The sequence below is a fragment of the Spermophilus citellus genome, assembly GCF_964194105.1.
Source record: "Spermophilus citellus genome assembly, chromosome: 15".
NCBI lineage: Eukaryota > Metazoa > Chordata > Mammalia > Rodentia > Sciuridae > Spermophilus > Spermophilus citellus.
In genome coordinates this window covers 42,474,547-42,500,456 of record NC_138195.1, presented here as the reverse complement: position 1 = coordinate 42,500,456, position 25,910 = coordinate 42,474,547, and the positions used below count along the sequence as shown (strand labels likewise).

The window sequence follows — 25,910 nt, the reverse complement described above, 5'->3', positions numbered from 1 at the left end:
TTAGGGCATGCTTTCATAGAAATGTCCTTACCAGGGCACATTTTTAGAAAGCCAAGTCCTAATGACCCTTACAGAATGGCAGCAGGTGCCAGATGTGATTCATGGCTCAGCAGAAATGAGTCAAAGTTCTGGGAAACAGGGCAGGTCCAAATGACAGAGAAGGATCCACCTTTGATGCACTGGTATAGCTGGTCAGATCTGCTAATTTGGCTACCTACCAAGCTGGGAAAGGAGGATACCAAAGAAACACATTTGTCAGATTTAACTGGATTTTTTGGCTGCAAATCACCATTCTGCTGTTAAGTTACTATTTCATCTAAAATATGACTTGGATAAATGTTATGACTCATTGTTTTAGCACATTAACAACTTCTAAATGTAATTTGAATGTGATATTCTGGCTCACCAGGAATAATGCTCATTAAAAGAATAATTACTCAGAGTCCAACTTCAACCTTGCCCTAGCCCTTCCAAAGTCCTTTTTCTACCTATGCTTCTTTCTTCTCATACCCTTTTCTTTTCTTTTGTAGAAACTATGTCATTTGTAATCATATATTTATTTGTAGGTTTATTTCCTTAATGTCTGTCTCTTAATGTCCCTTTCTGGGCAATAAATACCACAAAGACTAACAGGACTCAAAGTTATGTTGGATTTTGTGACTCAATTTGGCCTTTTGAATGTCCTGTTAATTGCTATTAAGTTAAAAAAAAAAAAAACTTAAGTTTTCATGTCCAGTGGCTGTGTTTTACTGGATAGAACATAAGGATGAATGCAGGAAGATAGTTTTTTTTTAAGTTTTATTAAAATGTATTGAGTTGTTCATAGTGGAATCTTCTTCCACCTGATGGTAACTTAAGAAAGGCATATATAAGCAATTATCTATATGAAGATGTCAAGACCATACCTTGCTACATCACCAATTTTAGATATAACAAGAGAGAATGAATAAATGTGATTTTTTTTTTCAGGGGGTAAGTACCAAAGATTGAACTCAGGAGCACTCGATTACTGAGTCACGTCCCCAGGCCTATTTTGTATTTATTTAGAGACAGGGTCTCATTGAGTTGCTTAGCACCTGCTTTTGCTGAGGCTGGCTTTGAACTCATGATCCTCCTGCCTCAGCCTCCCCAGCCTCTGGGATTATAGGCATGAACCACCACCACTGTGCCTGACTGTGAAAATATTTTTTTAAAAATGAACATTCTTCAGAAGAAGAAATACAAATGGTCAACAAACATATAAAAAAATGTTCAACATCTCTAGCAATTAGAGAAATGAAAATTAAAACTACACTGAGATTTCATCTCACTCCAGTCAGAATGGCAATTATCAAGAATAATTGGGGTTGTGGCTTAGTGGTAGAGTGCTTGCCTAGTTTGTGAGAGGCACTGGGTTCAATCCTCAGCAGTGCATAAAAATAAATAAATAAAATAAAGTATTGTGTCCATCTACAACTAAAAAATGTTAAAAATAAAAAGGATACAAGTAACAATAAATGTTGGCAAGGATATGGGGCAAAGGATACACTTATACATTGTTGATGAGATAGAAAGCAGTATGAAGACTCCTCAAAAAACCAGGAATGGAACCACCATTTGACCCAACTATCCCATTCCCTGGTTTGTATCCAAAAGATTTAAATCCACATACCACAGTGACACAGTCATATTGATGTTTATAGCAGCTCAACACACAATAGCTAAGCTATTGTAAATTTGCAAGTACATGGATGGACCTGGAGACTATCATGCTAAGTGAAATAAGCCAGTCTTCAAAAACCAAAGGGTCTAATGTTTTCTCTGATATGTGGAAGCTAACCCACAATAAAGGGGGAGAAGGAAAGAATAGATGTTTAGTAGAATAGACAAAGGGGAATGAAAGGAAGGGAGGGGGAATAGGAAAAGGAAAGACAGTGGAATGAATTCAAAATAATTTTTCTATGTACTTATATGAATATACCATAGTGAATCCTACCATCATGTACATCCATAAAAATGGGGTCCTAACTAGAATAAGATATATTCCATGCTTGTATAATTATATCAAAATAAATTCTATCATGATGTATAACTTAAAAGAACCAATTTAAAAAAAGAATTGTTTTTAAAGGAAAAGAATCTCTTCCATCAATAGATTTTAAAAAAATGAAAAAGATGAAATTACTTTGGATAGGGTTAGAAATTCTTCATTTCCTTCATCTCATTGTAGTTATTGCTAAATCACTACATAATTCATTTATTTATTTAATTTATTATTTATGGCTGGGCACGTGCATGCCTATAATCCCAGCAGCTCAGGAGGCTGAGGCAGGAGGATTGCAAGTTCAAAGTTAGGCTTAGCAATTTAGTGAGGCACTAAGCAATTTAACAAGACCCTGTCTCTAGATAAAATATAAAAAATGGGCTGGGGATACAGCTCACTGGTTAAGTACCCCTTGGTTGAATCCCCTGTACCAAATAAATAAATAAATAAATAAATATATAAAATCTAAAAAGTTATTGTTTATTATTTATTCTCTTTAACCTCAAGTAGAATGCAATATGGCGCTGAACTTTGCTTTATTTGTAAGAACTCCTGAGTATGTGATGCATAGAGTGTGTTGGATGAATTGTTATTGAATGAATGAACATGAATTTTCCAGTTTTGTTGTCTTTGATTCAATGTATTTGAATCTTTACATATTACTTTTTTTTTTTTTTTTGTTCCAGGGATTGAACCCAGGGGCACTTAACCACTAAACCACATACCCAGCCCTTTTTATTTTATTTTGTTATGACACAGGATCTTGCTAAATTGCTTCAGGCGTCACTAACTTGCTGAGGCTGATTTTGAACATGCAATATTCCTGCCTCAGCATTTGGAGCCTTTGGGATTATAGATGTGTGCCACCACGCCTGACTTTCCATATTACATAGTTTAAAGTATGACTTCTTCCTTCTGCTTGCTACTCTAAATTTTTCTTTCAAGAATAAATTCTTCTATTTGCTCAATTGGGAGCCTTTCACTGTGTTGATTTCCCCTACCTGTTGGAAAACCTTGCATGTTAGGGGATGTTGGCTCTGATTATAGGAGTGGTTGCTGGTGATTGTTGGGGAGAGGCAGACCATGATTTTAGGTAGGTGAACATTGTGTACCAGTAGCTCCTCTGACTTCCTGGCTATTGTTAGCTATCTGGGACACTGCCCTGTCTTTTCAGAACACATTTGCTGCTCTGGCTTCCGTGTTTAGGGCTGTGCTTGTTGTTCAGCCTAAACAAGGGAAGAGGGAGGCACTGACCTGCACAGCTGCTCTGACTGTAATTCCCAGATTAATCACCCTGACTGCCCCCGGCCCTCTCCTGCTTATTCTGTCTCATGCCTCTGAGCCTAGCGTATACCCAGAAGAGTTGTCAGCTCCACAGTACTTTTTTTCTGGGATATGATTTGGATTTTGGTTTTCCTTGTCAAACAGATTCCTTGTGCTTGGAGGTAAATTTAGTATAAAACCAATAAAACTAGGTTTCTCATTGACATGGCTCCCTTCTTAGGCCCTATGCTTAATTTTGCATTCATGATTTGGCTTTATTTATCTTACAGGGGACCTCCCAATTTTTATAAGCTTCAAGGCTCACAAAATTTGGATCTGACCCTCCATATAAAATTTCTTTTCTTTTTAATATTTTTTTTTAGTTGTTGATGGACCTTCATTTTTATTTATTTATATGAGGGGCTAAGAATCGAACCTAGTGCCTCACACATACTGGGCAAGCACTCTACCACTGAGCTACAACCCAGCCTTCCATATGGAATTTCTACCTGTGGGAAATTTCTAAAAATTTTGCACTTACAGATGGTATTCTATGTTGTGTTCCAGTTACATTTTGGGGTGCTGGAATGTAAGATAGACCCATGAGCTCAGTCTACCATTTTGATATAGTGCCATTTTCACAGTTAAATCACTTCTAATTTGCCTTCTGTACCTATCACTCTCTCAAAACTGCTCTTACTGAGGCCATTGGTGGCCTCCATATTATTAAATCAAATGATACCTTCCAGTTTTCATCTCACTTGGCTTCTAATTAGTATTCAGTGTAGTTGACTACTTATGCCATTCTGAAGCAACTTTTTTTTTAATGAGCCCCATTTTTCTCCTTCCGTTTAGGATGTACCTTTCCAACCTCCTTTCAGAGGGATTTCTTCCTCTACCCAAACTTTAAATGTCAGAATTCCTATGCAACATTGCAGAGACAGAAGTGATACTCAAAAAGATTAACAGCTGCTTCAGAATGGATACCCTAACCAATCATAATGAAGAAAACCACAGGCACACTCAAGGGCTGTACCAATTATACTGATTAAATATCACCTTTGGAGTGATATTTGCTGCTTTTGTAGCAATTCTTTTCTGACAAAAGTATGAATAAGAAAATTGAGGTCAATTTCATACAAAAATGTAAAAGTTAAAGTATTAGCAAACCAGATCTAGAAATATAAAAAAAGATAATAAATTATGACCAATTTGTGTTTCTCTCGAGAATTCAAGTTTCATTTAACATTGTAAAACTAACATTCTATACCAAATTAACAAAGAAAAATAACAATCTTAATAAATGCAGTGTTTAATAAAATTCCATTCCCATTCATTATTTTAAAAAAAAATTCTTCCCAGACAAAAGGATTTATAACAAAATCATATGTAATATTTAAAAATGGAAAGTATTCTTGTTAAGATTAAAAATAAGCCTGGAGCACCTAGCATCAGCATTTCTGTTCAACATTGTACTTGAAGGCTTAGCCAACTGAAAAAGGGAAAAGAATGAAGTTCAAGAGAGGATTGAACAGGAAGAATATTCAAAAAATCTATGATCAATTTTCATGAATTTAGCAGTTGTTGAATAAAAATTTCCTAAAGAAGAATTATTTCATGAAGTTTATAAAGTCAACTACATTTCTATATGTAACAAAAATAGAATATAATTTTTAAAAAGGTACCATTTAGATACCTATGCATAAAGCTAACTCAAGATTTGTAAGACTCTAAGAAACAATTATAAATCTTTATTAAATGATATTCAAGCAATGGAAAAATATACCTTGCTCTTGAATATTAAAGCTCAATATTTTAGCTGGGTTCAATGGCACACACATAATCCCAGAGGCTCCAAAGGCTGAGGCAGGAAGATCACAAGTTCAAGGCCAGCCTCAGCAATTTAACAAGGTCCAAAGCAACTTATTGAGAACCTATCTCAAAATAAAAAATAATTGGATATGTGGCTCAGTGGCCGAACCCTCCTGGGTTCAATCCCTGGTACCCCACCCCAAAGCTCAATATTTTGAATATATCAAATCCCCTATAAACTGATCTATAGATTCAATTCCATAAATCTTATTATATTTAAAAAATGTTAGTGAAATTTGTCATGATGATTCTAAAACTTGTAGAAAAAAAGATCAAAATGAACCAAAAATTCTTAAAATAAAAAAATTGGAAATTAAGAACTATGAAAAACCTATTGTAATATGATAAACCACAGGAAAAGAACAGAAAGCCCAGAACTATATCCACAAGTACATGGAATTTTGCTGAATGATAGAACCAGCACTAGAGAAAAGTGGGGAGAAGATGTACTTTTCCATAAGCTGCTGTTGGAAAAATTGGTTATCCAATCAGAAACAAACAAACAAAAACAATGGTTTACCTGCTTTACAAAATATACAAAAATCAACTTTAAGTGGGTTAAAAAAAGACATGGAAAGCAAATTATAAAACCTTTAGGAGAAAATATACAAGGAGTATATCTTTTTTACTTTGAGATTAGAATTTCTTAAAATTGACACAAGCTACAAAACCTAAAAACATAAAAAGGAAAACTAATTAATTCGATACCAAAATTAAGAACGACTAATATCAAAAGACACCATAGATAAAACAAAACAAAAAAAAAATCAAACTAGGAGAGGATATTTTTATAACACATGTGTCACATGACTGGTATCAAGAATATTTGAACAAGTAGAAAATGGGTCAAAGATTAAGCAAGCCCTTTATAGAAACCGAATCTAGAATGGCCCATAAATCTATGAAAAAATTCACAATCTTATGACTAACTCTGGAAATAAACATTTAAACCACAGGTGTTTCACCAATAACACTTCATACCCACTACCTTGGCAAAACTTAAAATGTGATGTCAATATTGGCAATGATGTAGAACAACCAAAATGCTTATACAATGTTGTTGGGAATGTAAATTGAAACAATGCCTTTGGAAAACAATTTGATGTTATTATGAAGTTGAAGTTATGCATACTCTGCTAGCAATTCCATGCCTAGACATACTCATGCACCAGGGAAAATTCAGAGAATATATTAGAAAATGTATATCATTATTCAATGAGGAAAAATATTAGAAGCAACCCAAATTTACATCAATAATATAATAATCTGGCCTTATAGTAAAATACTATAGAGCAATGAAAATGAGTATAATAAATAGATTTACATGTACTTCTTAAGGAAACGAGTAGCAAAAGAATATAGACATTCTGATTCTATTTGCATAAAGTTTTGCAACCACATAAACATACTAATTTTTTTTTTACATTATATTATGGAAACTTTAAACATACACAAGGTAGAGAGACTAGTACAGTGAACCCCTGTGCCCATATCAACAAATTATCAGCAGTTTGTTAAAACAAAGGCAGCTGGCCTCATCCCTAGAGATTCTGACTCAGTTAGACCCAAGTGTGTCTACAATGCTTTTCCATAAAGGTCCCAGGTGATGCTGACTCTCCTGGGTCAGGGACCCTCTTCGCCTCTTTTAGGAGGCTCTCAGAATCTGGCCTCTATGTCTCTGGACTTAACCTCAAATAATTTCCTCCTCACTTTATGTTCTAGCTGCATTTCAATTCCTTAAACTTAATATTTGCTTTGATGCCTCAAGGACTTCAAATTTTCCATTCCCTCAGCCTACAACACTTTTTCTTGCACCTTACTTTGCTGAGGTAACTCTCATCTTTTATGTTTCAGCTTTAATATCATGGTTCAGGAAAACCTTCCCAAACTACACACCAGGTTTGGTCCCTCTGCTAACTGCTGCCTTCTTTATAACATTTATCACAATTGTAATTGTATAATCACTTGCAAAATTTTTATTACCTAGTTGGGCACAGTGGCACACGCCTGTACTCATAGGCTGAGGCAGGAACATCAAAAGTTCAGAGCCAGCCTTAGCAACTTAGCGAGGCCTGAAAAACTTAGCAAGACTCTGTCTCAAAATAAAATATGAAAAGGGCTGGGGAGGTTGGGGTCATGGCTCAGTGGTAGAGTGCTCGTCTAGCACGTGTAAGGCCCTGGGTTCAATCCTCAGCACCACATAAGATAAATAAATAAAATAAAGGTATTGTGTCCAACTACAACTAAAAAATAAATATTAAAAAAAAGCAAATTCCCCCTTTAAAATAAAAAAAAGGTTGGGGGGTCTGGGGATGTGACTCAGTGGTTAAGTGCCCCTGTGTTCAGTCCCTGGTACAAAAGAAAAAAAAAATTATTGTCTGTGTCCCTTACTAGACAAAGCTCCATAATTGCAGTGATTTTTTCTGTTTTATGGCTGCTTTTTAAAAATTTCCTTTTTTGCTGCACGGAGGTTCCTCATGCATGGTAAACAAGTGCTCTGCCATTGAGCTACACTCACAGTCCCTTTGAAATTTTGTATTTTGAGATGGAGTATGTCTGAGGTGCCCAGGCTGACCTTGAACTTATACTACTCCTGCCTCAGTCTCCCAGGGATTACAGGTGTGTGCTGCCCATGTCTGGCATGCTTGCTGTTTAAATTTAGTACCAGGCACTTAAATAGCCACTGGATATTTGTTGGATGAATTAATCTAGATTTTCCCCTAAAGGTAGAAGAATATCCTCTAAATAATATAATATGAAATCCCTCTATGTCATTTAAGATATCCTTTTTCTTCATAACAATTTTGTTTCCTTTTTCTTTCCTTGGCACATAACTTGTAGGAACATAACTGAAGTAGCAAAAACAAAACACAGTGGCCATCATTATCTATAAAAAGGTAAATTGGTGCTGTCTCAGAAGGTTGTATACAAGCAAACACAGAGTGACCCAGCTGTACATTCCTGGGAAAAGAATTTGGCATCAGGATACAAAAAGGGATCATGGCCATTTGCTGTGAATTCTTGCAGACTCTTTCATCTGGGTTAACGCATGAATGTATTTCATTTTCTAAGACAAGGCCTCTGATGAAACTAAATTAAAAATTAACATGCTTTGAAAAACACCAGCTTCCATCATTCAGGATCCTGCTTCTACTTATAAATCAATCTCTACTCAATTAACTTGGAAATCAACAACAATATAAGCAAAAATGATTTTTCAACTTGCTAAACTAGTGTCACAAGAACATGGGTAAAACACTGATAACAAATGAGTTAGCATATGGATAGTTGCCAAGTATACGTATATTTTCTTGATAAAATAGTAAAACATTACTTTCCTTATTGACTGTGGTATTTTTTTGTTTGTTTGGTATTGGGAATTGAACCCAAGTGTGCTTAACCTCTGAGCCACATCCCCAGCCTCTTTTTATATTTTATTTAGAGACAGAGTGTCACTGAGTTACTTAAGGCCTTGCTAAGTTGAACTTCTGATCCTCCTGCCTCAGTCTTCTAAGTAGCTACGATTACAGGCATGTCTCACTGTGCCTGGCTTGACTATGGTATTCTTATTCAACAAATTGAAATGACTCTTCTTACTAATTTAATGGGTTTTTGTTTTGTTTAGTTTTGTTTTGTGTGTGTGTGTGTGTGTGTGTGTGTGTGTGTGTGTGTGAGAGAGAGAGAGAGAGAGAGAGAGAGAGAGAGAGAGATATTGAGGTAACATGCAAAGGTTTTGGGGGGCAAACTATTGTTAAAAGAAGGCTGGAAAACACTTTTCCACTCTAGCACTGGACTGAACCAACTAGAAGTTGGTTTTAAATATTATGTGTTCCTCTGTAAATATCAGGAAACCACAAGTACTTAGCTATGTCAAGAACACAGGGTGATGATGGAATAGATGAATCCCTTTGATGAGATCAATTCAACATCTTTGTATGTGGGCACAGAGATATTGTGGAAGACTTTTCCCAGTGTCCACATTACTCCTTGGGTTGCTCTAGTTCTCTAATCCTCTCATCTGACCTTCAGTCAAATTTCTGACTGCCTATTAGATATGTTCCCTCCACCCCTCAGACTCAAATCTCCATCAGCTTCCTCCACAAATTGGACACCTCTTCCATTTTCTCAGTACTGGCTAGTGATCCCCATCTCTGTTTCAGGTACCCAGTTTCAAACTTATGGGGTAAATTTTTTACTCAACCTTCCCATTTAGTTAATAACCAAGTTCAACTTGACAATTGCCTCTTCTCTTCTAAATATTAATCATTAACATCTTTTCTCTGTCCCACTGTACCCATTCCAGTCTCAACGGACATAAGATGATTACAATGTCAGTGTCAGTATCTGTGACTTTATATAATCATGTTGAGTTGACCTGACCCGAAAGGATGCATCTCTAATTTTTCCTTACCTGTTACTCTGGTTTCAATACACTCAAGTCCTTGGGGTTCCCTGAGAACACTTGCTTTGGGTCTTTGCACTTGCTTTCTCCTACAGTTAGCCTCCTTCACCTCTTTAATCTTCCTTTATCTTGCACTCCAGGCAAGGTAACTCACATGTTCCTCTGGGCCACCATTGTGTCCAGTACATACTTCTGTTATAGCCCTTATTATACAATATTGCAAATCAAATAATGCTTTGATTACATGTCTGTCTGGTTTTGGTACTAGATTATGAATTAGCCTGTCAAAATAGTTGGGACTTGATTTTAAAACAAGGTCCCTCACCTCCCAAACTCATGATTATTTTGTATTCCCAGTGAATGGTTTTAGTAACTCTATATTTGTTAAATTAAATGAGTTAATTTCTACCTAAATCCTTTTCACTTTTCAAAGTTCAACTAAAAGTCCCCTATGTCTCTGAAACTTTCTTTGATTTTTCTAGTTCCCCTAGCCTAATACGACTTAAGATTTATGTATGATAAAAACTAGGGTGATTTTTAAAATAATTGGATTGCAAGCTCTTTGAAGGCAGGGACACGTATTTGTATCATCTGCATCATTATATTGACAACACTGCTGAGCATAAATTAAAAGCTAAACAAATAGTTGCTTTCTGATTAAAGTTGTATAAATTCTGTGCTTAAGAAAACAGTGACAGCTATTAGCCTATCTGGAAAATTATAAATTTTTTATTAATTGAACTGTAGTCATGAAATAAAATACAAAATCATTCAGAAATGAATTTAGTGAGTTCCTACTAGTTTCCTAGAATCAAACCAGTGGTTGGGGTATAGATATAAATTTAATTAGTAATGAAATTCTTCTCAGGTAAAATTAACATTGCCACATGAAAGCTGAGTATTTTTCTTTCACTTTCAAATTTGTAGATTTGTAAATTTTTACTTGGTTGATTAAGTACTTTTTGACTTGCTATAAGATGACTTTGTTTTCAGGGAATGGGTACTTTATAGTTTTTCCTGGCTGATTTTTTATTTTTCTCATGAGTGCACCAAATTAATTCTTTCTTTCTTTCTTTTGATACTGGATTTGAACCCAGGGATCCTCTATCACTTAGCTACACCTCTAACTCTTCTTATTTTTTATTTTGAAGCAGAGTCTCACTAAGTTGCTTAGGCTGTCCTTGAACTTGTGATCCTCCTCCCTCAGCCTCCTCTGGGATTACAGGCATATACCACCACACCTGACTGAATTCATTCTTGTATCTAAAATTGTCATGGTTGAGAAATGGCAAGGATGAGTCCCTGAATGATCTGGTCTGACCAGAGTCCCAGGGAGCATCCTTCATCAGGCTTGTTTACAGTAGAAGGGCAATCACATCCTAAGCCAACTATCTCACTCCTGATTTAAATTTGAGTTTCTTGTTTTGCTCCTCTGCCTCCTCTTCCTCCTCCTTCTTTTTTGGTAACAGGTGTTGACCATTGGGCTACATCCCTACCCCTATTTGGTATTTTATTTAGAGGCAGGGTCTCACTAAATTGCTTGGGGCCTCGCTGTTCCTGAGGCTGGCTTTGAACTTGCGATCCTCCTGCTTCAGCCTCCCAACTTCTTCTTTTTTAAAAAAGCACTCAGTTGGTGTCCTTCCCCTTTACTCTTCCAAGGAGAATAATAATAACCAATAGCAAATGGAGGTTGCAATGAAGCAACATCAAGAGCCAGCTTCACACTTAAGAGAGGATGCTATAGGTCCTCCTGGTTTCTGATGCTCTACATGTCCAGAGAAACTTCTCTAGTACTCAACTACAGAAATGATCCCTGAAAATATAGTCTTTTTTTCTGTTTCTTTATTCATTAATTTTGCTGAGTGATTACTATGGGCCAGACTCTGCTTGGTACTCAAGATTCAAAGACAGAAACATCAGAACTCTGCCCTCAAGGAGGAGATAATAAAACCTGATAATAAAATGCAGTGCTGCTGTAGAAATAATATTTGATATATCTTATGAAATTTATAATATTTGAAAACAAATTTCAATATATGAGTATGTCTTTGGGGCAGATTCTCTTGAAATAGTATGCATATATAAAATATTAATTATATTATAATGATAAATATAAATGTATTAATACTATATTTTATAATGTGAGTATTATATCAGAAGTCATATTCTAGGAGTAATTAGGTGGTTAAAAAAGCAAGCAACTCTTATAAAACTCTAAGTACCAGTAATTGTCTACTAAAGTAAGATACTTCAACCACATTATTCACGTGTTATAAGAGGCAGCAAATGTTACCCTGAGGACTAAGGCTGGTTCCAGGTTTGTAAGACCATAAATGTGAAAGAGAGAGATCCTCAAAAATACAAAATAAAATCAGAACACTAAGTTAAGTATAGTTTATGCAGAGCAGGAGGCCTAAGTTTATATTTTGTCTGCCTCGAGGAAAGCTAACTTTAGTGGGCACGTGGGAGATGAATATTCCCTCTACTAATCAATCATATTAGGGAAAGACTTGGGAACTAGACAGACTAGTGTTCATTAATTTGATAATCAAAACTTTACAATAAATATATTACATGTAAAATGAGTCTTTAAAATGATGTTAACCACAGCCTTATTTTGTATTTATCCTACCACTTGGCTTTCTTGAATATTCTAAAACAAAACAATAGGTATCTTAAATGTAAAATAAGTTTTTCCTAGAAAAATTTAGCATCCAAATTGAGATGGACTGTAAGTATGGAATTCACACAGTGGTTTGAATACTTGGCATAAAGAATACAATGTAAAATATTTGATTGGATAATTACATTTTGAAATCTTTTTTACTATACTGGCTAAATAAGGTCTATTATTGGTCTTAGTCTCACCTAGTTCTTTTTATTTTTAAAAAATAATGAAAAGTAGAAAATGAGTTGATTGATTACAGTGCTGGGGATTGCACCCAGCACCCCATGCATGAGGCCTCTTGTAAGACCTCTACCACTGAGCTACATCCTCAGCCCTAGAAAAAAATCTATCTATCTATCTATCTATCTATCTATCTATCTATCTATCAATTTATTGTACCAGGGATTGAACCCAGAGTGGTTCCACCACTGAGCCACTTCCCTAATCCATTTTTTATTCTTTATTTTGAGACAAGGTCTTGCTAAGTTGTTGAGGTTGAGTTTGAACTTGCGATTCTCTTGCCTCAGCCTCCTGAGCCATTGGGATTACAGGCATGAGCCATGTCAGCCCTAGAAAAATTTAAACTACATACATTGCTAATATTATTTTTCTTTTCTTTTGAACAGAGCTTCTTTAGACACTCTCTACTTTTCTCAAAGGAAGTGTATAAAATTTCTGAAACCACATACTTAACAGGTCATACTTAGGAGAATCATGGTAGATGGAAAGCACCATGCCAAACATTACTAATGGGACATTTTTACCTTACTTGAGGAGGTGGAATTCCTACCACTATGCAATCCAACTGTACTCGGGATCCTTCGGGAACTTCTCTGCTTCGTAACTTTTGAGTGAACCTGGGAGGTTGACCCAGAGGTTCTTCATAGTACAAAGATGAAGGCGAAGACCCTGGGGTGGTGTCTCCACCAGATGCCTCACTGGCAGCCTGCTCAGCTTCACGCCTCTTGGCTTCCTGTTGTTCAAGGGCATGATTCACTTCGTTATCCCTGGTATCTGTAGGGATAGGGATGGGAACAGAAGATCTTTCTCGTCTTTCTGACAGATCTGAGAAACTGGGACTGTTTTCCTGCATAACTTTGTTCTGAGATTCCAATTTACTCTTGTGGTTTTTGCAGGCACGAGGTCTAATCCTCTTGGAGCTATGGGCCTTGAAAAGGGAGGAAAGCTCCTCAATGAAATCGGCTGCCTTATTTAGGAATACTTTTTTGGACTGGGTTTCAGAACTATATTGTGGCCTTTTTGCCTCCTGGGGGTCCTCTTTAGAGCTGGTAGGACTTCGAGGGTTATCCTGACAGAAGTTAGGCTCAAAACTTGATTTAGGTGAGTGTTTCATCTGATCAGAAGCTAAACGTTTTCTAGCTTGAGCTTCATCTGTTTTCTCCAAAGGATCATGATTGATTGCCAATCTTGCCAAATTGACACTTTCATCTAATTCTTCTTGGCTCAGAAAGGCTGAAAGATCTGGAAGGTCATCTTGGCCTCCTGCTCCTTCAGCAGCCCCAGAAGGACTGCCGAAATGGAAAGGGTTAGAGGAAGGTTCTGCTCGACTCCTCTCGTTGTTTCCCCGATGTCTGGTTTCAGCTAAATAGCTTTCTCTGAGAAGCTGAGATATGGAAGTAGAAGCTTCTATGCTGTCGTCTTGCATGCTACAACAAAACAATAATAACAAAAATAGGATCACTTCTAGGAAGTAATGTCTATATTTATTACAGCATGATGTATATTCTTGAGCACTTAGAACTCAAAATAAAAATCACCTCATTTTGACACTTTTACAAAATTTAAGGACTTAAAGATTACTTGCCAATTATAAAATAAGTAAAAATTGAAGGAAGTCTCCCTGAAATTGAAAATAAAAGCCTGAGAAGTTACTATTTTATTAAATTCTTTAAATGCAATTTCAATTATGAAAGCTATGGTATCGTTATAGTGATATTAAATATAATGTCGGGGCTGGGGAATATAGCTCAGTGGTAGAGAACTTGCCTAGCATGTGTGAGACTCTGGTTTTTTAATCCTCAGCACTAAAAAGAAAGAGAGAGAATAGTAGAACGAATTGGACATAACTTTCCTATGTTCATATAGGAATACATGACTAGGGTAATTTCATATCATGTATAACCACAAGAATGGGATCATAATTAGAATAAGTTATACTCCATGTATGTATAATATGTCAAAATACATTCTACTTTCATTCATATCTAAAAAGAACAAATAAAAAAAATAAAATGAAAAAAGATAGGGAGAGAGAAAAAATACAATGTCTTTTGGATATAAAAGTGCTTTCCTATGCAAACACAGATTTGCTCTCCACCCTCTCCTCTTAACATTGTTTACAATAGATATATAGAAAATTTAAAAAATATTACTGGGTGCCATGGAGCATGCCTGTAATCCCAGAAACTCTGGAGTCTGAGCAAGAGGATTACAAATTCAAGTCCAGCCTCAGCAATTTAGAGAGGCCCTGAACACCTTGGTGACACCCTGGATTAAAATAAAAAAGGCTGGGAATGTGTCTCAGTAGTTAAGTGATCCTGAGTTCAATTCCCAGTACCAAAAAAAAAAAAAAAAAAAAAGTGAGTTAGAGCCTAGGCTTTAAAATTTTTCTTTAATATTAGTTAAAAGGGAATATGGGAGGTAGCAGAATGTAAGCTTGGCTGGAGACTTTTCACTAAGTTAACTTATGAGTTTTAAATATATGAATATATTACCTTTTCAAAAAATAGACATTTTTTAAGTCTAAAAAACATAGTACAATAGCCAGGCACGGTGGCACATGCCTGTAATCCCAGTGGCTAGGGAGGCTGAGGCAGGAGGATTTCAAGTTCAAAACCAGCTTTGGCAACTTAGTGAGGCAAGCAATTCAGAGAGACCCTGTCTCAACATAAAAATTTTAAAAAGGCTGAGGATGTAGCTCAGTGATTAAATGCCCCTGGGTTTAATCCCCATTACAAAAAAAGAAAGAAAGAAAGAAAGAAAGAAAGAAAGAAAGAAAGAAAGAAAGAAAGAAAGAAAGAAAGAAAAGAAAAAAAATTAGTACAATAATGAAAACTGATTTTATACTATTAATCTCAGACCTATTTATTCATTTAAACATTTACTAGAGGAATGGCAAACTTGCAAACTAAATTAATTCTCTTATGACAAATAGATGAAGCTCACTGTTATAAGTATTCTTCCCATTGACCTTCACTTGCCTTACACACCATGCTTTTGGCCACCACCAATCAATCGGAGACAGTAACAAGAGAAAGATACTCTGTCATTCTTTGTACTATGCTTTGGGCCTTGTGCTGGGAGGATGGAGAAGAAAGTAATCTTCTAAATTTCTCCTGGCTTTAAGATTCTATGTTGAAACCTATCTAAATTCATTCATCTCCTTTTCTTTGTACAATATAGCCCCTCCACACACCTTAGGTCACCCTCAAGGCTTCCTAAGGACTGGCCTACTTTCCAAACTTCCACAGTGCTATCCCAAACTAACCTCCCAGTTGGCAAAGTAGGCAGTCACCTTGAGAAGGCAATTAGAGATGGCTAAAAGGATCACTTACAGCAAAATATTTTTTTCCACATGCTTGCCAGAGCCTGAGATTGTCCCTACTGGAGCCATTTATTTGGGTGAAGTCTATTGTGCTTTTATTTATTTTTTATTTTTTGGCGGTACTGGGTACTCAGGGTGTTGTTATGTATGCGAGACAAGCACTGTACCAACTGAACTATATCCCCCAGCCCACACTGTGCCTTTAAAAGAAGTTAATCTAAAATACAAACATGTGATAGGAGGGCAAAGATTCATCTACAAGGATATTCGTCATAGTATGAGTTATAATATTAAAAGGTTAGAATTATGTCTAATAATGAAAAAAAACAGTTGAATTATGATACATTTATGAACTAGAACTATATGACTATTTAAAATTTTCAACAGTGAGTAATAATACAAAATAGTATATAAAAATGTAATTGATGTCCCCACTGAAAAATTTTCTCATTTGTGTGCCAGCTCTGTGGAAGAATAGATTTATGAAATAAGGTTCAAAATGCTATTTGAAAGTATAATTAATATACTTATTGATTATAATCAGTAATTCATAAATCAACTGTTGTGGTTTTTTATTTGTAAATCATCTATTTCTTTAGCCTAGGTTTGAGTTTCTAGTATGTTTAGATTCAAGGGTGAAAATTAAGTGCCTTATAAACCAGGATGATTTTTTTTCTCTATTAGCTGGACACTACGCTATTTTGTGTTGTAATGGAACTTTGTTTTTGACTCTTTATTTTATGATACTTAGATCTTGAAGCAACATGGAATGAGCACTGGCCTTGATCTAGATACATTCAGTTCCAAATTCTGTCTTCATCTTTTAGCAGTTTTGTGACTTTGAGAAATTTACCTTCTCTGAGCTTTGGTTTTCTCATCTGTAAAAAAATGGATAATATCTACTTCTCAGGGGAGGGAGAATTAATAACATCACAAGGGCAAAGTGCTCCAAACAGGGCATGTCATGAAAATGGGTACTTAACTGATTTTTTTTTTTAATTCTTGGCTGGGCTCAGTGGCACGGTTCAGTGGCACACCTAAGTGGTACAGTTCAGTGGCACAGCTTGGTGGCACAGGCCCATAATCCCAGTGGCTGGGGGGTTGGGAGGTGGGGCTGAGGCAGAGGGATCATGAGTTCAAAGCCATCCTCAGCAACTTAGTGAGGCCCTAAGCAACTCAATGAGATTCTGTCTCTAAATAAAATACAAAAGCGGGCTGGGGATGTGACTCAGTGGTTAAGTGTTCCTGGATTCAATTCACAGTCACATAAAAATTTTTTTTAAAAAGCCAACAACAACAAAAATTTAGGGTAAGGGATATTGCTCAATAGTAATGTGCTTGCCTAGAATGTAGGAGATCCTGGGTTTGATCCCTAGTACTGCAAAAAACAAAACCATAATAAAAATACCTCTACTGCCAGGTATTCCCAGCTATTCTCGGGAGGCTGAGACAGGAGGGTTGCAAGTTCAAACTTGGACTCGGCAACTTAGCAAGGCCCTGAACAACTACTAAATAAAACAACTCTAAATAAAATACAAAAAGAGGGCTGGAGATGTGGCTTAGTGGTTAGGGACCCCTGGATTCAATCCCTCTCTGGTACAAAAAACAAAAAACAAAAAAACCTCTACTTAGGTGAAGGTGATGTTAATGTTGAAGAACTTTCAAAAAGTTTATATTTATGGTGGAAATAAAAAAAGAATATTCATATAAGTAAACACTGCTTTCTTTATTTTTTGCTTTAAATATTGTTTTATTTATAGTTAATGTACTCAACATGCAATACAAAGCTAATAATCACTGGTCATCTGCTTTGGATAGACATTTTATTCCCAAACAGCCATTACCATAAATTTATATAAAATATATAGGACTCCACTAGACCCAGCATGACAAGACCTTATGCCTCTGATCACATGGGGAAAAGGATAGACTGCTATGCTGACACCAATAGCTCAGTTAAACACTGCTTTCTGCATGCAATATTTTAATGTTTTATGACCTAACACTTCGGTACTAGATAGACTGGTTCAAATCCTAATCCTGACAGTCCTAGTTGTATAAACTTGAGAAAGTCTCACCCTTGTAAGCCTCAGTTTCCTCATTTATAAAACAGGAATAATAACAGTAGCCACCTCATGGATTGAAGTGATAATTAAATATGCTTCGTATTTAGTAAATATTTGGTAAATGGTGGTTACTATTACTCTTATCATTATATAATAAGTATGCCCACAGATGGTCTCCATTTTGTAGATAAGAAATACAACCAGTGAAATGACTTGATCCAAGGAAAAATTGTGAAAAGAAACTGAACTCTAGATTTGTAGTTAATTCAGCATATCTATATTCTATTGAAATACAGGCTCCTGAATGGACTGTGCTGACTTTAGATCTTTGTACGTGGTCTGGTCTCTTTATTTGGGCTGCTCCCTGTCCCCCTCTCCCTTTACTCTTTGAAGGGACCAAATTCATATGATCTGAAGTTCCTAGCTGAGACTTCAGTGTCTTAGGATTTCTTTTCTTCCCTGGGTTGGGTCCTCTCCACTGTGCTCCCCAAACTCACTGTCCTTATCTCAAAACACGCACTTAACCCATTATACTTAATTTGCCTATTTATTTTTCTCTCTTCCTCACTTTGTTATTGCACACTCATCTCTACACACACAGCATCTAGAAAGTCGTCAACAAATGTCTATTGGATTGTTTTATTCATGAGAATTTCCTGTTAACTCTGTTGTTGCTTACTTTTTAATTGCAGGGTAAAGATAGATAAAGTAGGGCAAAAGAAACTTATGGACAAAAAGGAAAAAACTATAAACTGGTAAAGGAGTCATAACTTTAAGGTGACTGTCAAATGTATCTTTATTTATAGTAGGGGAAAAAAAGCTGGAATTATGCTTTGTTTTCATTCCAGGAGTATCAAAGAGCACCTAATTATAATCAGAACATCTGGGTTTAAATCCTAGCTCCAACACTAAATAATTTTATTATCCTGAGAAAGTCGGTTAATGCATCTGAATCTCAATTATCTTCATCAAGTAGGATAACAATTCTATTTAAGATGGTTCTGAGATAAAAATGCATATATAAATTGTAAAATTGATGAGTATTAACTAAAAATAGAAAATAGGATGCATCTCTTTCGAGTATTAATTTAAAAACTGTCTCCTTTAACTATTAATTTTAAAAACACTTGTTATAAAATTTTTGCTTTAGCTTTAAAAAAGTTCAAGTGCTACTATGGATTACCTAGCTTTCATTTATTTATCCAATCATTTCCCCCCCCCAGAGCTGGGAATAATACAACACAGGATCTTGCAATGTTAGCTAAGTGCTCTAGCACTGATTTATACCCCATCCCTCATCTAGTAAATATTTATTAAGCACCTACTGTGTGGTAGGCACCATTCTAGGAATTATGGATTCTGTAGCGAGCAAAGTTAAAAGTAAAACTGCATTTCTATGGAGTTGACATTCTAGTGGGAAGGTATCAATGTTAAGATACCTGGTGGCTTAGACAGGAAGATCGGAAGTTTAAGGCCAGCATAATTTAGCAAGGCCCTAAGCAACTTAGTGAGATCCTGTCTCAAAATAGAAAATAAAAAGGAATGGGGATGTGACCCAATGGCAAAGTGTTCCTGGGTTAAATCCTTCATACCTAAAAGAAAAAAGAAAATGAAGTAGAGCAAGGGAAATGGTGAGGGAGGAAGAAAGTTATGTTGTCTTTTTTTTTTTAAATTTTAATTTTAATTTATTTATTTATTTTATTGGTTGAAGTTATGTTGTGTTAGCTAGGAAGGTGGAGCAAAGATTTTAATGTGGAAAAGTTAGTCATGAGACCAACTTGGTGGGGGACAAAAAATGTTCCTGATTGATGAAGGAATGTCAAGGCCTAAAGAGAAGAGTGTTTGGTGTGTTTGAGTCAAGACCAATGTGCCAAGTGAGTGAAAAACAAGAATGGAAGGAAATAAAGCCTGAAATGTATAAAACCAGATCATATTAGGCATTGCAGACCATGGAAAGGAAACAGATGAAAAAAGCTCCATTGTGGTCGCTATGCAAAGAATCAAGTTGAACAAGGCAAGAGTAGAAGTGAGCAGATCAGTTGGAAAACAATTGTACTCTGCAAGGATAACAGTGGCTTGGATGAAGAAGTACTTAAAGTGGGAGGTGGTGAGACATGGGCAGAGTTTGAGATATCTTTTGAAAGTAGAGCTGAATGATTTGCTGACAGATTGAAAGTGGGATAAGAGAAAAGAGCAAAATCAAAAGAGACTATATTAAAGTCTCTTTTAATTATGGCCTGAACAACTAGCAGAATCATTAGTGGGATGAGGCAGGGAAACCATAAGTTAGTTCTCTGAGACATTTCATCTGGGGTGTTCAGGGTGACATTTGGCTTGTATTATTTTTTATTTGAATGCATTCCTACCCTTTACAAATTGAAATGTTGATTTTATGCCACTTTTTTTTTTTTGGTACTAGGTATTAAATTCAGGGGCACTCAACCACTGAGCTACATCCTCAGCCCGTTTTATATTTTATTTAGAGACAGGGTCTCACTAAATTGCTTAGAGCCTTGCTAAGTTACTGAGGCTGACTTTGAACTCAAAATTCTATTGCCTCAGCCTCCAGAGCGGCTGTTATTACAGGCATGCACCACTATACCTGGCAATTTTATGCTACTTTCAAAATAAGAATGAGTCATTGCCCCTGTCAGCAGATCATGGTATTGGTGGAATGGTACCAAGTTGAAAACGAAACAATTAATGTGGCATCAGTCATCAAGACAGACTTTAGTAAATCATGTAAACCAATTAAGTCACACAGAAAACTTACTTTGCTGAGTCTATTTTTTTCCTAGGACTTTTCCTGAAGAAAGGATCTATCCTAAAAACTTGTTTTGTTTTATAAAACAAAACTTGATGCTAATACCTTGGAGTATAATTTTCAGGTCATACTAATTCAGCATTATATTATTATTATATGGGGAGGGATGCTGGGGATTGAACTCAGGGGCACTCAACTACTGAGCCACACCCCCAGCCCTCTTTTATATTTTATTTAGAGACAGGGTCTCACTGAGTTGCTTAGGGCCTCACTAAATTGCTGAGGCTGGCGTTGAACTTGCAATCCTCCTGCCTCTGCCTCTGGAGCAACTGGGATTATAGGTGTGCACCACTGCTCCTGGCTTATTATTATTTTCTTTTTAAAATTTTTTCCCCCATGGTACTGGGGATTGAACCCAGGCCCCTCAGTCTGCTAGGTAAACACTCTACCACTGAGCCATATCCCCAGCACTTTTATTTTTAAAATTTTTATTTTGAGACAATTTCTTGATAAGTTTCCCAAGTTGGCCTTTAACTTGCAATCTTCCTGCCTCAGCCTCCCAAGTAGCTGGGATTATAGGTGAGGGCCACTATATCTATCTAATGCTACCCTTCTTTAGGATTTTCTTAAGAGTTGTTTTTCAACTCTGTTGTTGGAAATATCATGTGGTATAAATTAATCACTTATTTAATATGACTATTTAAATTGGGGCATTGACAAGAAAATTGACAAAAACCTTATATGAAGTAATTTGAATCCAAATAAAATTATTGATGTTTTCTGACTATGAAATATCATTAATTATTCATTCATTGTCTTATTTTTATTAGTAGTATTATTTCATTTATTTTTGGTGCTGGGGATTGAATGCAGGACCTCAAGCAGGCTAAGCACATGAAATATCATTAGATTTAATGAGGGTGAGGAGATACTGATCAAAGTGTACAGAGTTTCAATTAGAAATAAATAGTTCTGGAGATTTATTGTATAGCGTGGTGACTATAGCTAATAACAATGCAATGTGTACTTGAAAATTGCTTTAAGAATAGATCTTAAAGGTTCTCATCACACACAAAAAAATAATATGTGAGATGATGGATATGTTAACTAGCTTGATTCATCATCCCACAATATGTATATATACCATATATATATATATATATATATATACACACATATACATATATCAAAACATTATGCTGTATATCATAGATACATACACTTTTTATTTGTTAATTAAATCTTAATAAAGTTTTTTAAAAATGAAACATTTTATACATGTTGTAAACATTGCTCTGCATTCATTATAGTGTGGAACACATCCATTAACAAACAAACAAAAACCCCCATAAAACTCAAACCCAGTCTCTAGGTCAACACAAAAATAGCCTAACATTTAATAATTATTTATAAAGAAAGCCCAGAATAGGAAAAGATAAGCATGTTTAAGTTATTCACCTTCAAATGGGGATGAACAACTAACCTGCTGATTCCCTAGGTTTATTTGCGAAAGTACTTTTAAAATGTACAGCACTATTCAAATTTAAGAAGATCCTTTTCTGTCAGGGCACAGTGGCACACACTGGTAATCCCAGTGACTTAGGAGGCTAAGGCAGAAGTATTGAACATGTTCAAGGCCAACCTCAGCAACTTAGTGAGAAATAAAAATAAAAAGATAAAAGGAACTGGAAATGTAGCTTAGTGGTAGAACACCTTGAATTCAATTTCTAGTACCTTGGGGGTGGGGTGGGGTTGGGGAAGATAATCCTTTTTTGCTGATAAGTAATTATTATGCTTAGAACTTTCTTTAGGAAAATAATAATAAAAAATTATTAAACTTTGCTTCTTCTCCTTAATGCTGGTATTGACCTATTTGTTTTGCTTTCTGTATCTCATAATGTCACACAAGAGAAGTATCTAAATTTCTTTTGGAGAAACTCTTGCTTAGCCAAGAACCAAATCCTAGTACATAGGAACTGGTTCTGTAGAGATGTGTCCACGTCACCTTTTAAAAATTTGACTGCCGATGGGTTACCCTATTATAATGTCCATCCCCTCACTATTTCAATGATCACCTCCAAGTCAGTTTTATTTCCAGTCTATTTTGGGTATTGGTAATTTAATAAATTAGTATATACAGTGCTACGAGTCAGTGCTTGAGGTATGCGGTTATGCTATGCCAATAATAATATAGAAATAATACAAGACTCATTCTCTCAAAGACTTTTCAATTGGAAGGAAGAAAAACAGCAAAGATAGATACAGACAAATGTATTTCTTAGAAAAGCATGTTGAAATAAAGAGGCAGAGCCTAGATAACACATAGGAATAGAAGTGGGGATTTGTTAACTAGAGACTTTCCACTAAAGGGCAAAGGCTAAAGGAACGAGAAGTGCATGAGCCATTCTCTCATTGTTTCAATCAGAGGGTAGGAAAGAAAATAAAGATTTCATTTAAGAGGGATAAAAAGAGTTTGGCTATTAAGAAACAGTATTCATGTTAGAGTATTTAGAAGAGGCTAAATCTATTAAGGTTACTGAAGATTAATTGAATTTGAAAGACAAAATAAATGGTATAAAAGTATAAATCTTAGGGCTCACAGAAAGCCTAATGGAAGGCAAACAAAAAGACTTCAGGAATCTAGGATTAAAAAGGGGTTTGGGGCTGGGGGTTAACTCATTGGTTGAATGCTTGCCTAGCCTATGCAAGGCCTGAGTTCACCTCACCCACAAAAGGGGGAGGTTTGGTGGTAGTCGTACAAGTGATTGGCATGGGAGGCTTCTCTCTCTCTCCTTCTCTCATGAGTTCACTATTCATAGAGGACTGAGCTGCTATATAGGAAATCCCAAAGGAGAAATCTTTGTCAATCCTCATTAACTCCAATATTTCTTATTTTGTATTTTAAATTTTAAAAAAACCTAAGAAAAAAAATTAACATTTTCATTCTTTTTTAGCTTTCAACTATTTGTATGAATTTTTCCTCCACATTTTTTTATTTGTACATTATAGTTGTATATACCAATGGGATTTGTTGTTACATATTTGTATATGTAAACAATATATTGATATTAATTTTTAATTTTAGGTAGTTAAGGTTTGGAAGAAAGGTTAAATTCTCTAATTAAGTTGACATAATAGGTTTGCTAGATTGAGAGAGGAATAGGTGCCCCAAATAAACTTGAGATCTCAAGACCTAGTTCTAGTTCAAGTGTTTGGTGGGAAGGCTCTGCTGGGCCCCTCCCTGAGTGTGCATTGTGACTCCAGGGGGAGGGCTATGTACCAGGCAGCTTGTACAGGGCTGTCAAGGTGACTCTAGTTATATATGAGATCTGAGAACCCTTTGACTGCAGGTAAATAATAATACCGACTTTTGTTTCCACCAAAAATATATCTGTTCAAACTTTGTTCTTACATTTATAAACAGACTATCTGTCTATACATGGGTTGTTCCTTTAAACACATGTGCAATGCTCCAGTCGTTTTAAAAGCACTTTGTTAACTGTTTTCAAAATTTATGAAAATATCTCTCTGGTGCTTGATTATCTTCCATCTCCCAGGAAAGGGAAAAGGCTGTTAAGAAAACCCCTTTCATTTTTCTGTCTTGTTATTGGCAGTAACACCACAAAGCCAGCAATGTCTTTGTCAAATCTCAATGTGAATGAAGGAAATGAATTATTCTGAGGTTAGTATTAATTGCCTTCTATTTTCAGGTTAGTGAGCTGAGACTAGTATTCCTGTCACATATAGGAATTAATTGTTGAAAAACTGAGCTGTCACCTATTCACATACAAGTATTAGTTTGTTAAAACAGAATCTGATTTACCTACTGTCTAATTTCTTCAAAAGTAAATATGCAAAAACTATCTGTGACTTCTAAAACCAGCTTAGATAAAAATTCAAGTTCCTACCATCCATGAATTGCAGTTCTGAGTCTGTTCCACTAAATATGGGCTTTGGAAGCTCATTGTAACAGAAATATATAATATTCAATATTATAATTGATAGATGTATGGAAGGCTGGGGGGTTTTTACATTATTGTCAGTTCCAATAGTGTTAGCCATATGCTATAAGTGGGGATAGAGACAACCTTCCAGAACTTGGATAGTGTCCAACTGTTTGTTTCATAGTCCATTATTAAAAGATTCTGTAATGCCTGAAAGTCGGTCTCTCAATATGCATGGAAATATAGTGTGTATATATTTCAGATATCCTCAAATGGCCTTGAATTCAAATATTTTGCTTGTTTTCAAACAATGCGTCTGATAGTATATCTTACTGTTTGTTTTAAAAATGTTTATTATAGCTATAAGATCCTTAATTTTAATCAATGGAAGATTTATTCTCGTGTAATCACTGACATATTTGAGGAAATTCAATCATGAAAAGTCAATATGAAGTATGGACAGTCTTGATTTCCTAGGAAAGGACTATGGATTTGATGTGAACGTCAGAGTTATTATTAAGGAAAAACTATAAAGTTAGGGAAAAAATTCTAGTTTAGACCTTGCAGAATTCATTTCATTATTACCAAAGTGAAAGTGATTGAGTCATCAAAATGTTTTGAAAACTAGATATCTGTTTTATTTCTTCAAAACTGAATGATGCTAAAAACAACTTCAATAAGTATGTAAAAATCTGTTGATAAAAATTTCTTAACACCATTACCATACTCTTCATTTTTGGGGACTGGAAATATAGAGTAATTCATCTTTTCTCTTTTATTGTTTATACAGTTTTAAAAATATATTCAAAATGTGCATATAATTACTGCTAATAGTGCAATGTTCCAGGCCAAACATTTGCCACTGACTGTCAAGTGTCTTTCTGATGCAGCTGGGGGGAGAGAGAGAGAGAGAGAGAGAGAGAGAGAGAGAGAGAGAAAAGGAGAAAGAAAGAGCAATGTCCCTTGAGCAAGACTTTCTGCAGCTGTTGTGTACATTAATCCAGGGAGCAGATCTCCCAAAACTAAATATAGCAAAGCATATCCTTTTACATGATAAAAAAAATTTAAATGAAAGTCTTCAACTATGGAGTCACATTATTTTAGATTTGATTTCCTTTAAAAAGGAAATGGCATCTCACACATATTCCCTGCATAAAGAACATTATTTTAATAAATGAAGTGTGGAAAATGTCTGTGATAGTCACAACATATCACAACTTCCTCTAAAAAAAATATTTTTCTTTAGTACTGAAATAGGCTATGATCTCTATGAGTCTCATCAATCTCCTCCAAAAGATTTACATGTAGAAAGTTTTACTTTTTACTTAAGTATGTGTCCCATC

The 25,910-nt window shown here is 35.5% G+C and overlaps 1 protein-coding gene across 3 annotated transcripts in view; it reads right to left on the bottom strand.

Annotated features, from left to right (window-relative positions):
* Positions 1-25,910, bottom strand: part of MYPN (myopalladin) — a 95,537-nt gene that overhangs the window by 65,824 nt on the left and 3,803 nt on the right. For 2 of the 3 annotated variants that reach the window (XM_081267307.1, XM_081267308.1), the window contains exon 2: positions 12,993-13,895. The exons of the other annotated variant lie outside the window; for it this stretch is intronic. In XM_081267307.1, the coding sequence (XP_081123433.1) occupies positions 12,993-13,894 (902 nt within the window). In that variant the 5' untranslated portion in view covers position 13,895. The remainder of the gene's footprint in view (positions 1-12,992; positions 13,896-25,910) is intronic. 3 annotated transcript variants of the gene reach the window in all.